The sequence below is a fragment of the Ixodes scapularis genome, unplaced genomic scaffold, assembly GCF_016920785.2.
Source record: "Ixodes scapularis isolate PalLabHiFi unplaced genomic scaffold, ASM1692078v2 PGA_scaffold4__175_contigs__length_147842914, whole genome shotgun sequence".
Lineage (NCBI taxonomy): Eukaryota > Metazoa > Arthropoda > Arachnida > Ixodida > Ixodidae > Ixodes > Ixodes scapularis.
This window is the reverse complement of record NW_024609879.1, coordinates 38,658,044-38,678,271: the sequence shown is the minus strand read 5'-3', so window position 1 is coordinate 38,678,271 and position 20,228 is coordinate 38,658,044. Positions and strand designations below refer to the sequence as shown.

Below are 20,228 nucleotides of genomic sequence, written 5' to 3'. Positions count from 1 at the left end.
GCGGGAGGGAAGTTGCTTTGAACTCTTAACCTGTCATTGGAAACAATATGTGTACCTTTCCCTCGCTTCGACGACTCCATCATCTACGCAGTGGCATCTTGATATTGCAAAGTCAGCTCGCTCGCTAGCCACAATACAAAGAAGTTTCGTGTTCTAACCTTGTCTTAGGCGAAACATCCTTCAGATGGCGACTCCCAAATTTCAAGGCGGCAGTAGTAACTTTCAGCGCCTCCCTCATGGCTATAGTCGAAACCATGCTTGACGTGGTTGCTTCTGGAAAGCAAGGCAACATTAGTTTTTTTACATTCTGGTAGACCCAATGAAGATGCTGATTACATTGGCCGGCATCCCAGCACTAAAAACTATAGCGTGCGCAGAATGGCGTGATTTAAGGTATGAAATGCTTTTACAGCGATAGCTTCGCGGTTTTGCGCCGTCGACCGCGCTCCGTATGGGCGCGGGCCTTTTTCGGCACTCCGCCAAAACATTCCAGGGGACGCTGAAAGATAATAAGCGAGCAAGATAACATGCATGGTCATGCATATTACCAAGATAGCACGCGTGGTCAGTAAAGCATTTCCCGCCGGGCATTCTGGCAGTGCACTGGGACCATGTAACCCACAATTAACACAAACAACAATTCTCGGGGTATAGGTATTTAAAACTGCCTTAGAACTTAACGATGCATTCTGCACCAGGACGCAAGGGGAAAGCAAATGCCTGGGCGGGGGGTGATCGGAATGTCTCGTCAGAGTCGCTACCCCTCATCACCTATGCTGCCCGTGTCGTGGTGCGGTTCGTTTGTTGGAGTTGCGGTGTCTACTATGTTTGACTAGAAGAATGTTTAGCCAGAAATTTATAATATTAGCCTCTTCACATCGCCGAGAAAATTGAAGTGGGTGAACCCGCACTACCGATAGAGGATCTATTTTCCGGGCTACAGTCCGCGGACTATAGATGTTTAAAAGTTGAAATTTCTGGCTGTGGGGATTACGTACGCGTGCGGACTGTACACAGGAATTTTGTTGTTCAAGATGGTTCATTATGAGAAGATGTAACCGATTTTGAGAATGCAAGAGTATGTTAAAGGGCAGCTCCGCCGTCAATTGGAGCGTTTTTATCAAAACATATTTTCAGAAAGGGTACTAAAAATTTAGCCTATAGCGGCGGTTAAATCATTAAAAAACTGTTTACATAATTTATAATCGTTAAAATACGCTGAAACCGATACCGAAACTAACTTGCCACTCGACTGGTCCGCCATTTTGACGTGACGTCACATATGGTATAAACACTCGCACGTGTGCAGTTTGAGCCTGGCCAGGTCACTGTTTTGTGTTCGGGCCGCGGATAAAAAAGGACTCATCAGGCTCGTCTGAATCGAGCAACGATGAGGATATGCTGCTAGATGTTGAGGACGATGACGATAACCCGTTCTCATACGATCCGCCGACATCGCCTCCGAGAAAACCGCCAGCGGCGGCTACATTCGTGATCCGCCGCCATGTGGACCCAGATGCCGCTTCCGAAGCGGAATGGTAAGGCAGCTTTTGTTGCTAGCACGCCAAGAAAAACTGATCGACGTTATGCCTTTTAATTGGAGGCACTTTAGGCACTTTTTGGTATATCTTGGGGTGTGACAAAAGACGGTTTTAGAAGACCGTGTTTTCAAGCGACGCTTCCACACACAACACCAATTTCCTCCAGTCGCCATTACGCGCTCTTACATAACTGTATTAACCGATAACATAAGCAAAAAGCAGACAGTCGCTAGCACCAACTAGCTACAAAGCAAGCACCCTGACCAACATGTGACGTCACGGCAACGTCAGCGCCATCATGGCAGCCTCCGTGTGCCGCTCTTGCTCAGTGTTGCCAGTAGGGCTGCAGCAAGTGATTTGGGTGTGTACATGTAAATTTCAAAATTCATTTTCTTCTAAAAACAATTAATATTTTTCCGAGATGTTTTGTACACATTCTCAGGAAAGGCATCCAAATACACGGTGAAAATTTTATAGAAATCGGTGACCATCAAAATTACGGCGGAGATGCCCTTTAATGGTGATTTATGTATAATACAAGCTTCATTGTGAGCTAAGAGAGCAGAGTTTGTCAAGGTGTGCCATGTATGAGAAGAATTTCCTGTCGACTATTAGCACCATGCAGGTACGGACTATGCACGGCGTGCGGACTCTACATCGGGCGCGGACTATAGCCCAGAAAATACGGATGTACAGTAATCATTTCGTCAGCATTCCTTTCAGTAATCGGATGGATTGGCCCATCAATATTTCATGTTTCAAAATAAATTTAGTGATAAATAATTACTTTGGTAATAACACGCCCGTTACTGCGTTGCTCGGTTACACTCGTTTGTTCCACTCGCGGAAGATATATTATAATAGTTTGTTTCACTTGGTTCAGTTGTACTGCCAACGAACAGTTTGCGGATTGTAACTAGAAGAGGCACCCTCTCCTCATCGCAACGCAATTGTTCCGACTCCCAAAGACGTACCCACACCATGGCACAGTAAGGGGAAACATTGGCTGCAGCGGAACTCAATAGCACAGTGATTTTCGATACTGAACTACCTTCTCTTCCTGCTAAATATTTATATTACTGCAAAAGCTCAAAGTAAACACACACACACACACACACACACACACACACACACACACACACACACACACACACACACACACACACGTATAGTGTATATATATATATATACCAGTGTGTCGAACCGAAAAAAATACGGGTTCGGTTACGGTTCAGGTTCAGGTAAATTTATTTTGTTCCGGTTCAGTTCCGGTTCGATTATTTCGATCCGCGAACCGGTTCGCGAACCGGTTCGGGGCTCTGAACCGGTTCGCGAACCGGTTCGGAAATTATAAATGAAAAATTGCAACATCAAAATAAATTACAAATAAAACATCTGAAATCAGCACATACGAAACGGGATTACATCGTAGTGTAAGGCTCAGGGATTTCTACCAGGAATGGTTTCTTTATGTGCACTCAACGGTTACCTCACCGACGTTTACGCATTCGGACTTCATCTAATTGGGTCCGACGCAGTAGCTGTAAAATACGCGACCTCCTTACAAACCCACTTACAAGTAGAACTCGCTAACTATCCCGCCACCTCGGCGTGTAAGCAATTGAAGGAACAGTGGGGAGAAAATACAGCTTTCTTTATTTGAACTAGCCTTCGGTAACTCAAATTAGACCCTTAAAGAAGTTTTCATTAAACAAGATACGGAATATGAAAAACACTTCACCAAACGCAACGCCAGAAGGACGTAATAGGATAAATATTAAAATAGAAGAGTTCGCTGTCTCACAAATATGTTAGGTTCTAGGTGCCTATACGAAACCGGATGCATTATTAGCAAACTCCACAGGCTTTTCTTTTCTCATTCCGATGGAAGCAAGCTTCAAGAACTCGCGCGTTCTAGAAACGTGTTGTGAAATGAGCACACAGCAGCATTTAGGATTTACGACATTGTAGGAAAATGAAATCCCGTGACGCGATATTTTTTTTTTTTTTTTTTGCACAGCCTTCTAATTCTTTTTCTTCCGTTCAAGCCGCGACCAGCGCAATACTGGTTCCTATAGATTCATGGATGCAGCGTTTATATTCCTAAGACTTAGTGAAAAAGAAAAATATGTAAGCGAGGTGTGTGTCAGTTGACGGCACTTAAAAAACAAATGGCATTGATAGCACATCCATTGTCAACAGCGTGTGGCCGAACCGTTTTGACATGAGCCGGTAACCGTTATTTTTTTCCGGTTCAGTTCCGGTTCGGGTTCATCGCGATAACAATATAACGGTTCGGGTTCGGGTTCAGTTCCGGAAAAAATACCGGTTCGGTTCCGGTTTTCGGTTCCGGTTCGACACCCTGATATATATATATTATATATATATATATATATATATATATATATATTTATTTATGAATGGGCGGTTTCATTTGTATTCAGGCAACGAGTTGCAGTCGTATTTTTTATTTTGCCTCAATTTTTTTTTTATTTCGTGGCGAATGTTCCAAGAAAAACAATGCTTTTTATTTTAATGTCCTGACATGTTTAGTTTCTGAGAAAACAAAAAATAGCAACCTCAAAGAAGCGCGAAAGTTCGACGAGGTTTTGACGATTGTCGTATGGGGCATTTTTGAATCACTCTTGATCTCAAGGTATTCAAAAGAGAGCGTCTATATTTTTTATTGTGATATATATGCAGGTAGGTAAAACGACATTATAGCTAGTATTTATTATTCGCCGCTCCAATTTTTTGCAAAAATCCCCACGCACTATATTGCGATCAAGGACAGATATTACCGAGTGCACATTGAATTCTAAACCCGCATGGCGTCATTTTACGAACAAATTGGACTGGACTATTGCCACTTCAGAATCGGTACCATTAGAAAAAAAGAACTAAGGAACGCCCGGGTGAAAGGTCGCAAAGTTGCACTTAATGTTTATGTATCGGGAAGACTATCTGCATTATTCGCATGCTCCGCACTTTGATATCGCTGATGCTGCACCGTGTTAATGTATTTTGTTCTAAACTTTGAGCAATATAGATTGTAAATGAATTGTTACCGGAATGTCTGTCCGGGAGGTATGGCATGTAGCTAGATATTTTGCCATTTGAGCATGTCTACATACCGCACTCGCATGTATCCAACAGTCACATTTTCAAATTGTAAATAAACAATTGTGGCGAAAAAACAAAAAACAAAAAAAACAACAACAAAAAAAACGATCCCGCTCCGTTTAAAATTCTTCGAATTCTTTCTTTGAGGCAGATGAATCACTTATGGACCAATCAAGATTTTCCCGTCCCAAAAACGCTGACGCTGGCCTTTCTGCACAACGACCAAAGAAAAACGTTGTTAGCGTTTTGACAAGAAGCTGTGTCTGTGCATTGCTTCTTCTTAGATTATTTTTGCAGACGCTGACAGATGCTTATACACAATTCTAACGTTTACAAGGTCACAACCCAGAATGCCATCTTTCCAGCCGAGCCCAGGCTTATTCGTCGATTCGGATAGCGAGCAAGGTATTCGCCATACACACAAATACTTCTTTTTTTTTTTTTTTTTTTTTGGGGGGGGGGGGTTATTGAATTAGCAGTTTAGGTTCTCACCGTGCTTTTCAAAGTGAAAGGCACTAATGGCAATAATGAACAATTTCCGTCAGGGGAAGGCAGGGGTTCACTCTTTGTGCTGATTACAAACAGTTGCACGGCGTCGAACGAATGCTTTGGAAGCTCACTCCAGCTCCCGCGCCGCAGCACGTAACAAACGCTCGGCATAGTCCATTTTTACAGCGTCCGCTCGACCCGCAAGCCTGCCTTCCCCTGACGTCACGGCATTGAAAAGCGCGGGAATATTTAAATCTTGGTTTTGACGGCATTTTCATTTGCCCACTTCACAATAAGTATTCTGAATTTCGCGATACTAAACAGCGTGCCGAAAATAATATAAGCCGACGATTTCAAAAATATAATTAGTTAAAAAAGCTAAAAAAAAAAAAAAGATTGATGGCGTAATTGTGGGATCGAAACCAACCACCTGAAACAGTCCAACGCGGCTCATGGATTGCTCCGAGTTGAAGGGATGAATGATGTTCATATTCCTGGAATTTATTTGCCGACTGATATTGCTTCGAAATGAAAACTAAGGCAAGATTATTTGTTTTTTAATGTTAGGGAGTGATTCTAAATAGCATTTAGCGAAAGTAGAAAAGAATCGTTTAATGAACAATCATCTCCTCAATGCCCTGTTTTTCTGTTGTTGTTTTTTTACGTTTTTTTTTTTTAAATTACATTGGTCGTGGAGATTACAGTCTAGGGGCCATGTACAGTCATTTACAAACCCGCAAGACCATAGTCATCTAGTTTCGATTTCTTAGAGCGCGCTTTTGATGTCGATTGTCGAAACGTACTAAGGTGGAAAATCGGGCCACCTGCAGGTAAACGTTGTAGGCTATAAATATAAACAGATAAAAAAAAAGCGGACGAAGAGGAGGCACAAGCATGAGAAGACATTGCGGTGCATGCAAGTGGAAAACCGATCTCGACTCACATTGGACCAGATAGAGACGCAGCGTCACTGATGACTTCGGAGAACAGGTTTTGCTACGCGTTCAACAGTCGAGTTTTGTGCGTTCATACAAGCTGCCAGTGGATCCCATATCCGCTCATTTACGTTACTGCGTAGAAGTACAAGCTGCACAAATACACGAGGTAAATGCCTCGCCCCCTATAAAAAAATGTTTTTTTTAACTTTTTATTGAAAACATGTTGACTTCTAGTTGACTCTGGTAACTTTCTTTTGGACTGACTTCCTGTTGACATGGTCGACAGAGAGTTTGTTGATTTTGTATTGGAGCTTTTCTGATAATTTTATTCAGCCTGAGTAAAAAAAAAGCTGTTGACTTTTTTTTTTTTTTAATTTGACCTTCTGTTGACCCGGTCTACAGAAAGTTTGTTGATTTTGTGTTGAAACTTGTCTGATCAATGTATTCAGCCCGAGTCAAAAAAAAAAAGTTTTTGACTTTCTATTAACTTTACGACGATTTTTGTCTGCTGACTTGCTGTTGACAGTGTCATCAGAAAAACGGCTGACGTCCTCGCTGTTTACTTCGCGTTGAAAATGTTCAGTCGACTCTCTGTAGGCGTTTCGCGCACCCCCAGCGCGCACGCGCAGTCAAAGCACGACGGAAGGCGTAACCGTAACGCGTTGGCGTAACGCCTTTTCGTTACGCGTCGGCGACGCCATCGCCGTTGGAATAGCCGTAACGCGTCGGCGTAACGCTTTTTCGTGACGCGTCGGCGTAGCCGTAATGCGTCGGCGTAACGATTTTTAGTGACGCGTCGGCGTAACCGTACCGCGTCGGTGTAACGCTTTTTCGTGACGCGTCGCCGTCGGCGTAACTGCGCGGTGCATTGGGAAACGTGCCATAATGCACCGCGGTGACGCGCGTTGCATTATGGGACGTTTCCCATAATGCACAGCGCGGGAGGGAGGAGGGAGGAGGACGGAGGAGGAAAATGAGGGAGGAGGAGGGAGAAGAAAAGAAGAGGGGGAGGAGGCGACGAGCAGGGGAGAAGTGGATCAGGAGGGAGGAGGAGAGGAATACCGTCCCCTCCGTACCCTACCCTCCTCCTCCTCAAGAGCTGCGCTCTCATTCGGCGTTACAGGGAGTTGTAAACATTTTTCTTTTTTTTTCAGTCTAGTTTTTTCTTATATTGGAGGCGACGCTACGCCGCCGCGTTCTTTCTTCCTCTTGCTTTTGTGTTGTTGTTTCTGATTTTTTTTTGTTTACTTGACGTTCGAACCATCGTGTATTTTGCTTTGACTTGTTTGGCTTAGTTTTTCCTTTCTTTTGTAAGGTGGTTAGTTGGGCGAGTTGGTAATGATTGAACATGGTTAAAATTGCGTACAAACAGAAAGGAACAGTGAAGAGGGAAGAGAAGAGATTTCTCTCTTCGGGCTCTTCACTGTTCCTTTCTGATTGTGCGCAATTTTAACCATGTTTTGCCTTTCTTTCCTTCGCTACTCCCGCCGGTTCGTCTGGTACTCTATGCCTGGGCATCTGGAGGGGGTCGTCTGCAACTTTGTTGGTATTGTTTTTAGAGCGCAGCTCTTAGCGCCCCTTTCCGGCTTTAGCGGCGTCGCCGTCGGCGTAACCGCGCGGTGCATTATGGGAAATGTCCCATAATGCAACGCGCGGGGAGGACGAGGGGGAGGGGAGGAGGAGGGGAAGAGGAGGGAGGAGGAGAAGGAGGGAGGCGAGGAGAGGAGGGGAGCAGCTGAGGAATGAGGGGAGGAAGGGGAGGGGAGGTGAAGGACGAGGAGGAGGAAGAGGAGGAAGCAGGGGAGGAGGAGTATCAGAGAGCATGAGGAGGTGAGGAGGAGGGAGCAGGGGTATCTCCCCTCAGTACCCTTCCCTCCTTCTCCTCCTCCACAAGAGCTGGGCTCTAATTCGGCGTTACAGGGTGTTCTAAACGTCTTTGTTTTCTTTTTTTCAAAGTTGTCTGCGATAACTTATATTCACCTTCGATTGAGTTTCTAATCCGAAATCTTCATATGTGCTTTTGATACTTGATAAATATATTAAAAAGTGTAAACTCGTTATACAATTCTATTCGAATTTTATTTGAGTACGCCGTCAAGTCTGCTATGGGTCACCGTGTGTTGATCATTCGGCCGCCCTCGGGCATACACCAGCGCGCATACTTAGAGATGTGCTGCCTACCATGTGCTGCCTACCATTGCAAAAACAAACTTTTGCGATTTGGTGGAAAATCCTTCTTCCGCTTCCCGAAGACCGAACAAACGTGAGTAATTACGTTACTTCAAATTAAACTAAAATAGCTAATCCAAATCAGGCTTCAAAATCGACACTGACGCCTCAACAGACAATTATGACAACTCCACGGAGATGGCGGAAAACTTCACGGACGACAGACCGGATGCACAACTGAACACTCAGTCCTATGTAGCCGGGTGGGCAGCCAGTACCTGTCATCATGCTTGCTAAATCCAACTGCTATCAGAAACATGAAAAACATCGAAAGACATTCTGTTTAAGATCAAGAAATACTCGACTCGCATGCGAAAATGACATTACCTTAAGACTTAGCTTGTCACTTAGCCGGTAATATCAGGCGTGTCTTCGTCACACCTTTCACTGATATATTGCCCCAAACAAGAGTTCAGCTGAAGGCGTGCTTGAGGCCGCTGATCGACACTCGAAACAAAGGCATGGTGTGCAAGGATTGCCTGGACACGTACGTCAACAAGTAACTGCTTCGTCATGCGAGCAAACAAACAACCTGCAAAAGTCACTGGGAAGAGAAATGCGAAAGCAAAAGAGATCACACTCTGCTAGCACGGAGCAGATTGCACCGTGCGACTTACCGGGCAGTGTGAGCTGGACTACGCTATTTTTCCTCTGTTTCGTTTTTAGTTCCTACCAAAGCTGCGAAAGCAAATAAACAAACGTGTAACGCGAAGCTCAAAAAAAAGGTTGAAGCTCTTTTTTTTTTATAGTTTCGTCGTGTTGTTTCTGCTTTGTTTGTTGAGGACTCAACACCGAAGGCGACCACCACCGGCTCATTTTCAATGCTCCATGCTCCATACCGACTCCCCGCGCGATCGTCGTCGTTGAAGGAGGTCATGCTGGGTGATTTGTATCTTTGTATTGTCTGCTAAATTCTTTGTTTTATTAGCCGTTGTCCACGACTGTTTCCAATTTGTTTTTTTTTTTTTTTTTTTCGTCTGGGATGGGGACCCTATCTTTTCTGCAAAGTTTCGAAAGTGTTTGCACGACTATTTTTTTCGTTACTTTTTTGTTATGCTGCAGAGGCTGATGCGCTTGCTCTGGTAATCTTAACATGTTGTTTGCGCACGTTTTAATAATCACCTATTCAGGTAAGAAATTGTGAAACCTCAGTTTGTGATGGATCAACAGTAAACTCTTACAACGTAGTTCGAGTAAGCATAATAAAAGATTTCGGAGTCATGGTATTCTGGCTCGCGTTTCTCTGATCACGTTGGTAAGCTGGTTAAGTCGTCATTGCGAATGTTGGGTGGGGCCTCTCGCTTAACCAGGGAGTTCGAAAAGCCGACTGCTTTTAACACGTTGTATACTGTTCGTTATCCACGTCGCAGATAGAATATACGTAAGCTGTTTAGGATGGAATCTCTAAAACTCCCTCCTTAGAAATCGAACGACTGCAAAAAAAGTTTGGTTCTGTCTTTAAACAGCGCTACATTAAAAGGTCCCTGAAAAAGGAAGTTTTCTTTTTTTTAAGAAAAAGACTAATTAAAACACGCGTTTGAAAAAAAATTACGTAAAAAAATTTAGAGCAATATTGACGGCGAGACATTTATTGCAATTCTGCGCGCAAAGTCGATGACGTCACGGAATAGTCATTCGATCTTTCGACTTCACCGAGATGGTCATTCGCTCTTTCCACCACAACGTGAAGGCGATGCCGATCCACCTGTCTTCCACGCGCCCGAAATGCCGAGAATACAAGTGGAAAAGAGGTGACTACCGACCAAATCGGGTTTCGCGCCGTCAAAATTGCTCTAATTTTTTTTTCGTGAAAAAAATTTTTTTTTTTTGCACGTGTGTCCCAATTAGACAGTGTGATTTTTTTTTTTCTTTTTAGGGTTTAACTTTGAGGCTGCGTTAGAGCATGTTGGCTTGCCTAGCCTGCACCTGCGCCGGGAGAAACCTGACTTACTATTTTTGTTTTAAAAGAGTGCATGGCCTCGTCTATTCTCCGAGCCTACTTTCTGAACTGCGCATTATGGTTCCACGTGTGCCTACTCTGCTTCAATCATCTTTTTACGTATCCGGAAATTTTTATCCGATGAACTAAATTATCATAATGTCGGAGCGTTTCAACCATTACTCTGACAAACTTGATATTTTTCACCCATGCTACAGGACGTTTGTCCTTTCTAATTAAGAACTTGCCCGTGCAAGTGGAGCTTTGCTGAATGGCTTTGGTATATATGAATTTCGTCATCTGTATGTCGCGCATTTTGGTAATGCATTCGTTTGTTCCTACGGTCTTCCGTTCCCTGTCCGCTGTTACTGCTTCGTTTTTTTTTGTTTTTTTTTTACACTTGTACTTTCAAGTATTGTGCTTAAAGTTTTTTTATTATTCTCACGAAACACATTATGTCTCAATTTCTGAATTGTGTGCGGGTGGAGAGTGTCACGTGGTGCGCCACTGGCGCGGTTTTGGTTGCCGGTGCCGCCGGCGAGGGCTCGCCGGCGATTGACCACCCGAATTCGCATTTAGTTATCAATCGGCACCATTTTCAAGGTCAGTACACTCTCAGGTACGTAATAAAGGTTTCTCAGAGATTTGCCGCTGTGCGACCCGCGTCGGCCATGCCTTAAAGGGATACTTCAACGAAATTTGAAATATTCCCGTCGTGTTCAAAAATAGGTTAAATATTATCCACAATATCCGTAAATGACAATCGCACGTTTGCATTTTGATTTTGGTGGCTGTATTTTTCGTTATAAACGGCCCACTCTGGCAAGCGCTCGGAGAAGGCCCAGATTAGAGCACGTGACATCCAACGCAATCGTGACGTAGGTCGTCTCAAGACGAGCCAAGCTACGGCGAGGCTGACGTCGAGAGGATGGCCTAGTCGTTCCAGCCACCGAAGCGGCTGCTTTTATACGAATTTTGAGTGACGGGTTAATCTTCTATAATCTTCTAGGGGGACAATAGCGACTTCTGGGACACACAAAAGGGATTCTCGGGAAGAGGGGAGTTCCTCCTTCCCCCCTTCTCTCGTCGTGGCCGGAGACGAGACAACCTCCGTCACTAGCTGTCAAGGTTCCTAGACGAGCATTACAAACGAGGCGTTAGCGACATGATAGTCGTTTAATTCGTTTTCAAATTCCTTTTCGTGACTTTTTTAACAAGATATTGGTATGTTCCATGTGGTACTGCTCTTTTGAACACATATAGACCAAAAAATGAGCGCCGAAATTTTGTTGTAGTATCCCTTTAAAGCCCTTCTGTCCTAGGAAAAGTGACGCCATTCATTGTAGAAATGCTCGAGGAACGTGCCGCGCGCCGCTTCTGGGAAGAACATGGCGTCTGAAATCTAGCTCAGTGCTGCGCTGCGCCGCCATGATCTTCCCAAGGGCTGCACGTTGCACGTGCCTCGTGCATCGACGAACATTGCGGTACTTTTCCATGCCCTAAAGGGATAGTTCAACGAAATTTGAAATATTCCCGTCGTGTTCAAAAATAGGTTGAATATGATCCACAATATCCGTAAATGACAATCGCACGTTTGTATTTTGATCCGGGTGGCTGTATTTTTCGTTATAGACGCTTTGCAGCAGCTGTGCATGGGCACCGCCATTGCTGACCTTCAGTTTTTGTTGCCTCTTATTCCGTTTATTTCACGTAATCATTACCCTAGCAGGGCAGGTCACTGCCATTTTAGATTTTATCGTGTCCTTCTCCCCAGCATCGGCCTTTGTGAAGGCTCGTCAAAGTTCGCTTCAATGGCTCGGCATCTGGATAAGACAATAGAAGGTCAGCAATGGCTGCCGTAATCTGGCGCGTGTGCAAAGCGTCTATAAACGGCCCACTCTGGCAAGCGCTCGTAGAAGGCCCAGCTTAGAGCACGTGACATCCAACGCAATCGTGACGTAGGTCGTCTCAAGACGAGCAAAGCTACGGAGAGGCTGACGTGGAGAGGATGGCCTAGTCGTTCCAGCCATCGAAGCGGCTGCTTTTGTACGAATTTTGAGTGACGGGTTAATCTTCTATAATCTTCTAGGGAGACAATAGCGACTTCTGCGACACATAAACGGGATTCTCGGGAAGAGGGGAGTTCCTCCTTCCCCCCTTCTCTCGTCGTGGCCGAAAACGAGGCAACCTCCGTCACTAGTTGTCAAGGTTCCTAGACGAGCATTACAAACGAGGCGTTAGCGACATCCACCAGGTGCTCTATGCTAATCGTTTAATTCGTTTTAAAATTCCTTTTCGCGACTTTTTTAACACTAAAGGGGCTGCAGCCCAGGGCCCCCGACTCTCTGAAGGCCCCCATGCAACTCGTAGAAAAAAAAAAAAAAAAAGAAACCTAAAAATATTTCGGAAAGCGATGGGCTCGCTGAAGCCTACAAGGAGGAACTCAAGTCGACCTTTCGCACTAAAGTCGTTAAGTTCTCGCACTATCTGAAGAGTTGCGTTTTACAAAATGCAAGTGCACAAAGACTTTTCTAACTTCTGCTGGAACGAGACATTGTAAGCGTTTTTCCCAATGTTTCCGTCACCCTTAGAATATACCTGTCTTTTCCTGTATCGAATTGCGAGAGCGAACGGTCATTTTCGAAGTTTTGCTTGATTAAGAATTGCCTTCGCTCCACTCTCAGCGAGAAAAAGTTGAATTCTCTAGCTATCTAGATATCTTTCCACGAGACGATATCTGAATTTTCAAGCTTGAAGAGTCGCAAGATGCCGTTTTGAATGTAAAGTTAGTTCGCATTCAGATATTTGTTAGTTTTGTTATTATTTGTTGTATTTAAGACACCCGTGACAAACACTGCTGTTTATTCCCTCTTTCACTGTATTGCACGGAGACATGTAAAACGGTACAACATGATGGCCCTTGCGTTCCTGTGCAACGTAGAGAAACTGACAAATCACAGATATTATTGCATAGTGAATTTATGCGGTATGTACGCATTGGTATAGCTAAAATCTGCAATTAAATATTGTTAATACTCGTATATTTGCGGTACCTTTTTGCACTTTAATCCAATTTCGAGCGTGATTGTTTGAATAAAATGTTTCTCAATGAAATGGTTTTGTTCTGCACTTCGGTCTATGCCTACGTGGCAGAGCGATCATTGTTGACAATAGAAACGCAACAAGTTATCCCTTAGACGATAATCAAATGCGAAATGTAATGAAATTGTCGATGACACTGAAAAATATAGACTGTAATTTCTATTGATTAAAAAATAAAGGAAACTGCAGTGTTTCCCAGGTTCATTGCCTTAACCAGACATCATTATCCTCATCATCGTCGCCATCATCATCATCATTAGGGCCCCTGAAGCGTCCTTAGCCCAGGGCCCCGCAATGCCTTAATCCGGCTTTGCGTGCAACCTGCAGCACTTGGGAAGATCACTGCGGCACAGCGCAGCACTGAGCTAGATTTCAGACGCCATGAATTTACCAGAAGTGGCGCGCGGCACGTGCCTCGAGCATTTCTACAACAATGAATGGCGCCACTTTTCACAGGATAGAGGGGCTTTACCATGCCTACACTCGCACCGCCCTCTCTTTGTCGTCGTTCCAAGTGCTGGCATGCCTAGTTTCCTTTCCTTCCGCTCTCCCGGGATGGCGAGCCCGTCGCGCGTGTCTACTTTCCGCCGGGTGGTGGTCCCGTCGCGCGTGTCTAGTTTCCGCCAGGTGGTGGTCCCGTCGCGCGTGTCTAGTTTTCTCCGGCTCCTCGGGGCGGGTCTGTGTGGTGTTGGTCTGCGTCGTGTGCTAAAGAGCTTCGCTGGTCATCCACCTTCAGAGAGTGGAATGGCTCATAATTTTTTGTTTCTTCTTATTCCGTTCCCTTCAATTCATGATTATCCCAACAGGACGGGTTCTTGCCCTTTGAGGTTTTACTGTGTCCTTCCCAGCATAGACATCTGTGGGCTCTCTAACGCCCGCTTCAGCGGCTCGGGATCTCGGTAAGACAAAAGAAGTCAGCAATGGCAGCCGTGATGACGTGTGTATAAAGCATTTATAGGCAAATATTTATATGAATATTGGAGGGGCTATATCTAATATTGGCTAGAGTGAATGTAACAATATAGGACATTATTGGGGCAGGTAATGTAGGCAACATATTGGCTAGAAGAAGTGTACCAGTATAGGGCAACATCGGGGAACGTGTAGCCAACATTGGAGAAGTTGCTTTAGCCAATAATGGCTAGAAAACATCTACCAATATTGGTGGATATTGGTGATGTAGGTGTAGTCACGGTTTCTTAGTGTGAGCGCGTTGGTATTGGATATATAGTTTACCAAATAATTACACAGAAAGGATAGAACACGGACAGTCCGTGTTCTGTCATTTATGCGTAATTATTTCGTAAAACGTATAGGCGTAACCAGTATTGACTAGAAAATGTGTATCAGTATTGATCAATATTGCGTCCACAGCAAAGGCCAATATTGATTCTCAATACTGGGACAATATAGCACCACGTCGTGCTTGTCGAACTACGCCAATATCGGTACCTAATTAGCCAACATAGGACCACTGCAGTCTGGGGTGAACCTAGGTTTGCTGCCTAAAACGGTCGCGCTAATAAAAAAAAAAAAAAAAAAGACACAAGAAACGACAACCCAGAACCAGAGATGGCAGTAATCACATTACTGGAATGGAATTACAGTAATTAAATTACTTTTTGGAGAAATGAGTAATGTTATTAAGTACTTCTCTAGGTTAGTAATTTAGTAATGTAATGAATTACTTTCAGGCAGTAATTTCGAGAAAATTACTCATTACTTTTTAAATTACTTTTGTCCTAAATTAGACAATTCATTTGCAAGGTTTAAGAAAGAAGAGAAAATTATTTTGCACGGTGAAATGTTGTTAAAGAGCATCAGAGGAAATAATCGACGGCCACCTGAGCGCAAAGCCTTGTACGAAGAGCTTGACAGACGCACAAAGGAGGGCTGGAAAGGCGAAGGAGAACAGCTTGCGTGTAGACATCGCTGGAAGGCAACGGCTGACGAACTCCAGGCACGACAGATTCACGGCGTCGCGTCATCACGACGATACTATATTTCGTTCATCCCTAAGCTTACAGTGCTGTGAGAGCTGCAAGCTAACCAGAACCAATCAAACACCTTCTTTTAATCACGTGTCCCGTCTCTTTCTGTACGCGTGGGTATCAACGAGAGCGTGGTTAAGTGGCGAACGATAGACGTCTGACTGCTTCAACAAACACGTAGCTTCCACCGTTCATCTCTAAGCTGACAGTGCGTCAGCTCAGGGATGAACGGCTCATAGACTGCAAGGTGACGGGCACATCACCAGTGAGTTAAACATGATCTAAAACCTGAAAGGACAGGACAAACATATCCCCAGCCTTGTACTTTCGACAAGCAAGGTCCAACCGTAAGCTTCGACCATTGTGAAAAAAAAAAAACGACCGGAAGAAATATTTAATTCCAAATGCCTTCTCAAAGCCCTGGAATGTTTTGTGCGTCCTCGAGCAGGCAGGTGCCGCTCGAGGTATGCCTAGCTGCCTTCCCTTGGGAAGTTTATTCGGAAATAAGCCTACGAGCAGATATCGCCCCCCGTTTGTTGGGAAGTACACAATTTAGGAAGCTCACGCCATTCCCCAACTGGCGACGCTTCTGCTTAGCAATTATCCGGGCCCTTTGTGTAATATTGCGCAAAAACTTAGACTCTTAGGATGTTTGGAGAAAATTCTCCTTGAAAGGAATGACCGAGAATAGATCAACTCTAGTCGGCGACAACCTTTCTTGGCAATGCAGTTGAGGGTACAAGCACGCGTTCCGTCTCCCATTTTGAGCGCTGAATAAAGCTGTGCGCGAGCTCCCCTCCTCTCCACTGCATTGCCAAGAAAAGTTATCGCCGAGTATAGACCTTTCCAATGTTTACAAATCCACAGCTCAGTACGCGCGTGTGCGTCGCTTCGGAAAGCGAGCAAATCACGCGCGATACGCACGAACACTGAAAATGAAACCGGCCAGTAGCCCTTTTCTGGAAAGGTCTATTAACGGCGAGATGTTTCGGTGGCGCCCTCGTACGGTTACCTTTCGTGACGTCATTACCTTGCGAACAACAAGCTCGAAGGTGTTTGTATTAGCATGGCGGAAGCTTGAAATCATAGCGTTCTTGAACCAACACTGTCAACACCGTCAAAATTGAAGTCCTCACGTTCGTCTTATTTCGGTCCATAAGAACTCCTTTGCTGACGTCATAGTCAGCATTCGGCCAATCGTGGAAGGTCGACCACCGCGACGCTTTCGGTCGCGCACGTCGCCCTCTCGTAAGAAAAGAATAGACCGATCTCACCAAGCGTTCCACGCATGCGTGACGCCGCCATAACTGTAGTTCGTAGGAGGCAGACGCCAGTTCACGAGACAGCTCATGCTGCCTCGTGCTCTGCTCGCGCAGACCTCCAGCGGGGTTGTGGCGCGTGCAGAAAGACTACAGCTCCCACGATGCATGGCGACAGCGGTGGCGTTCTCAAACTACCTGGTGAGATCGGTCTATTAGGTTGCGTCCGAGGCGGAAGGGAAACGTTTCACGAGACGACTCCTTGCAAGAACGAGCTGCCATTGCCCGATTTAACAAACTGACACGGGCTACAACTTCTAAATCAGGAAGACGGAAACATATCACCCTTTTAGTGAGAGCCTTCAACATTGAATGAACAGCGAAACCGGTGAGTCTACTGTCTTTCTGAGTCACATCTAAAGAAGCTATTCATGTTTAAGACTTATGCCGTGTGCGCCAGCAAAACCACTGTTCAATATGTTTCACTTTGAGGCACATAAGGCTGTTGCGGTGTAAACAGGAAGATCTGAGTTCACTGCGGTTGCGCTGCTGTCGGCACTGCGCATGCGCAGCGCCTCGCTTCTCCCGGATCTGGTTCTTGCACACGCGCTGTGTGGGCAAACGAGGGCTTGTTTTGTACACACCGTGTTGGTGTAGGCGGTAAATAAAGTGAGCGCGAATCTCTGCCTCAGGGTATTCAAAAATAATGTCAAAGTAATTTCAAAGTAATTTCATTACTTTTGAAGAGTAATTGTAATGTAATCTCATTATCTTTAGTCTGTGGTAATTTGTCATGTAATTTAATTACATTTTTGCAGTTTTCAGAAGAGCAATTATTAACGTAGTTTAATTCCTTTTTGACAGTAATTTTGCCATCTCTGCGCTGAACATTTTTATCACGTCAAAATCCTATTCCACCGGATGTGCTAGGTCGTACTAAGGGCTCAATCTGTCACAGCTGCAGTGAGCTTTACCGGCGTTACAGTCGAGGACGAAGCCACCGAGGCCGCAGAAATTCGGGTCAGGGACTATTGCTCGCGTCATGTGGGCAAAAAAAAAAAAAAATTGTCTCCCAGCTGGCAGGATTGGATGTGAGCGGCTATATCATTACGACTATTTTACCTTCCCAGTTTTTAACATGCCTTTAAATGAAATTTAAAAAAAAAGAAGAAAAAAATTTCGTGCGATTGGTACAGAACACATGGGAATGAAAGGTGTTTTGCGCGTCGTATCAGTCACAGTATTAAAACATTAAAAAAAAAGTTTGCAATTCTTGTCACGGTTCATGGTTGGTTCATTGCTTTCGATGGACCAACGAAACAAAAATTACACCATGCACAAAAAAACACCATTCACAACCACCTCACCCCCCAAGAAAAGCAGAAATCGAAAAGCGGCTTGAAGAAAAATAAAAATAAATGATAAATTACGCGATAAAAAAAAGAAAAAAAAAAGCCGATATTAATTACTCGACAAGAGAAAAAGAAAAAGAGGAGCGTTAAACAGTTTTAAGTCCAGCAGTGTGAATAGTGTTTTTTGTGTATGGTGTCATCTTTTTTAAGCTGGCACATCGAAAGTTTGCGATTCTTATTGTGTCCATTTTCAGCCTTTCATCTGTGTATTGCCTTTTTAATCCTATTGTATCAAACCATTACGCGAGATATTTATTTAGTAAATTCATTTTGAAAAACAGCGCGAATATCACACGGACAAGAAGGAGGAACACACAGGACGAGGCGCTGACTATCAACTGTCTATTCAGAACACATACATAGAAATTCACGCGAGGTCGGCTTCTTTTTTTCCCTCTTCCAGTCATTCGCCATTCAGCACGCACCATTGTAGATCATATCAAATTAAAACACACGAGTACATTAAAACACCAGCAAAGGTATAAGTCATCGCGTCTTCCTCTTTTCTTCTTTCTTGGATCTTCAATCTTGATGTTCAATTCTCAGGTCAACCCATGTCCAAACAAATTACCTCACTGTCCACTAGGCCAATGGATGGTTGGCTTACGCACCCGGGTTTTCGTTTTGCTATACGATAAGCTTCTACTAGCTCCCTCGATAGCTGATCCTTGTGTTTAAACAGCACTTTTGTGTCACTAAATTTTGGCTCACATCCACAATCACGTCAGTGGACAGCTAAATGGGAGTACGCGTTACCTTTTAATGAACTGTGGTGTTCGCGTTGACGAATGTTGAGGCAACATCCCGTCTGACCTATATACGAGTGACCGCATGAGAAAGGTATTTCATAAACGGTCCCCTGTGCACAGGACACGGACTTCATGCCATGCTTGACGCGACATCCAAACAGTTCTGGCTTACTTTTCCTGTCAGCACGCTTATTAACCACGTTTATAATTCTACTCAGTTTGTTACGCGCTGAAAAAATTACATTGACCCCATACCTCAAACCGACTCCCTTTAACCCGTGTGAAAGACGATGGATGTAAGGAATAACGGCGACGTTCTTTTTGTCTATCTTGGCTTTTTCTTTGTCAGGTTTACTGGAATCAATCTTGATATACGGAGTCACCTTATCGCAGGTTGAAGTAATAACTGAGTCGGGAAAATTAGAGTCTCTGAGTCTAGCGACCTGTACTGAGAAGCTTTCTTTCATCTTATGAAAACAGGTTTTCGTCAACGCTGACTGTAAGCAGGAATACGCAATACCGTTTTTTACGAGCTTTGAGTGTGCTGAACGATAGTCTAGTAATTTCTTCGTGGATGTGGGGTGGTGCATCCAGCATACACGATCTTCTTTCACGTCAACTAGGATGTCTAAAAACTGGATTTTGTACTCCTTAGGAGTCTCTGAAGTGAAGCGGAGTCCTAACCCTTCCTCCGCAAACGTCCTTAACATTTCACTCATTGTTCTACTAAAATTGTTTTTTCTACGAAAACCAAATAATCATCTACATATCTGAGAACCTTTTTGGTGTTCTTCGCCAGCCTGTGCTCAAGGGCCCTATCAACTTTACCTAGAAAAATACTGCTCAGCATAGGGGCCACTCTTGAACCTATATAGATACACCTGACTTTTGTACATAAACGTTGTCCTGCCAATCAATAAACGTGGATTTTAGATACATAGACAAAAGCTCAAGGAACCCTTCTACTGTGACTCCACTTTTGGTCCTATACCTCGTTTTATCATTGCGTTCAAAAATACATTCTTTTACGCTCTTCATGAGCTCATGATGGGGCATAGAGTAATATAACTCTTCCACATCTATGCTAAATGCGCGACATCTTTCTGGGTTGTTGTCTTTTAAGAATTTTATAACAGACATTGAGTTTGGAATGTTAAAAGGGTCATCAATCTGCAGTGAGTTGAGGTGGACTTCCAGATATCCTGAAACTGCCCTGAGCCAGGAATCTCGCTCCGACACTACTGTGCGGAATGGTATATCTGGTTTATGCGTCTTTGCGGTAAAAAAATACCTCTAACATAAGGTTTTTCTCTTTCTTGGCTTCAGCTAAGACCCTTGCCAGGTTTAAGCTACTTAGAAGGCTTGAGCTTTAAAGGGCAACTCCGCTTCTTTTCCAGTAGTGCAAAACTATACAGTTCTCTTTGTTATCATCTATAAAACCCCCGTGGCAAATATT

At 44.2% G+C, this 20,228-nt stretch overlaps 2 protein-coding genes across 2 annotated transcripts in view; one reads left to right on the top strand and one right to left on the bottom strand.

Moving 5' to 3' along the window:
* The window catches only part of LOC115313563 (indolethylamine N-methyltransferase-like), a 16,738-nt gene extending 16,482 nt beyond the window's left edge, over positions 1-256 (bottom strand). The window contains exon 1 of the mRNA XM_029972563.4: positions 159-256. Within this exon, the coding sequence (XP_029828423.2) occupies positions 159-256 (98 nt within the window). The remainder of the gene's footprint in view (positions 1-158) is intronic.
* LOC115328957 (phenylethanolamine N-methyltransferase-like) overlaps positions 1-20,228 on the top strand; it is a 104,265-nt gene that overhangs the window by 46,110 nt on the left and 37,927 nt on the right. The gene's annotated exons all lie outside the window — the stretch shown is intronic.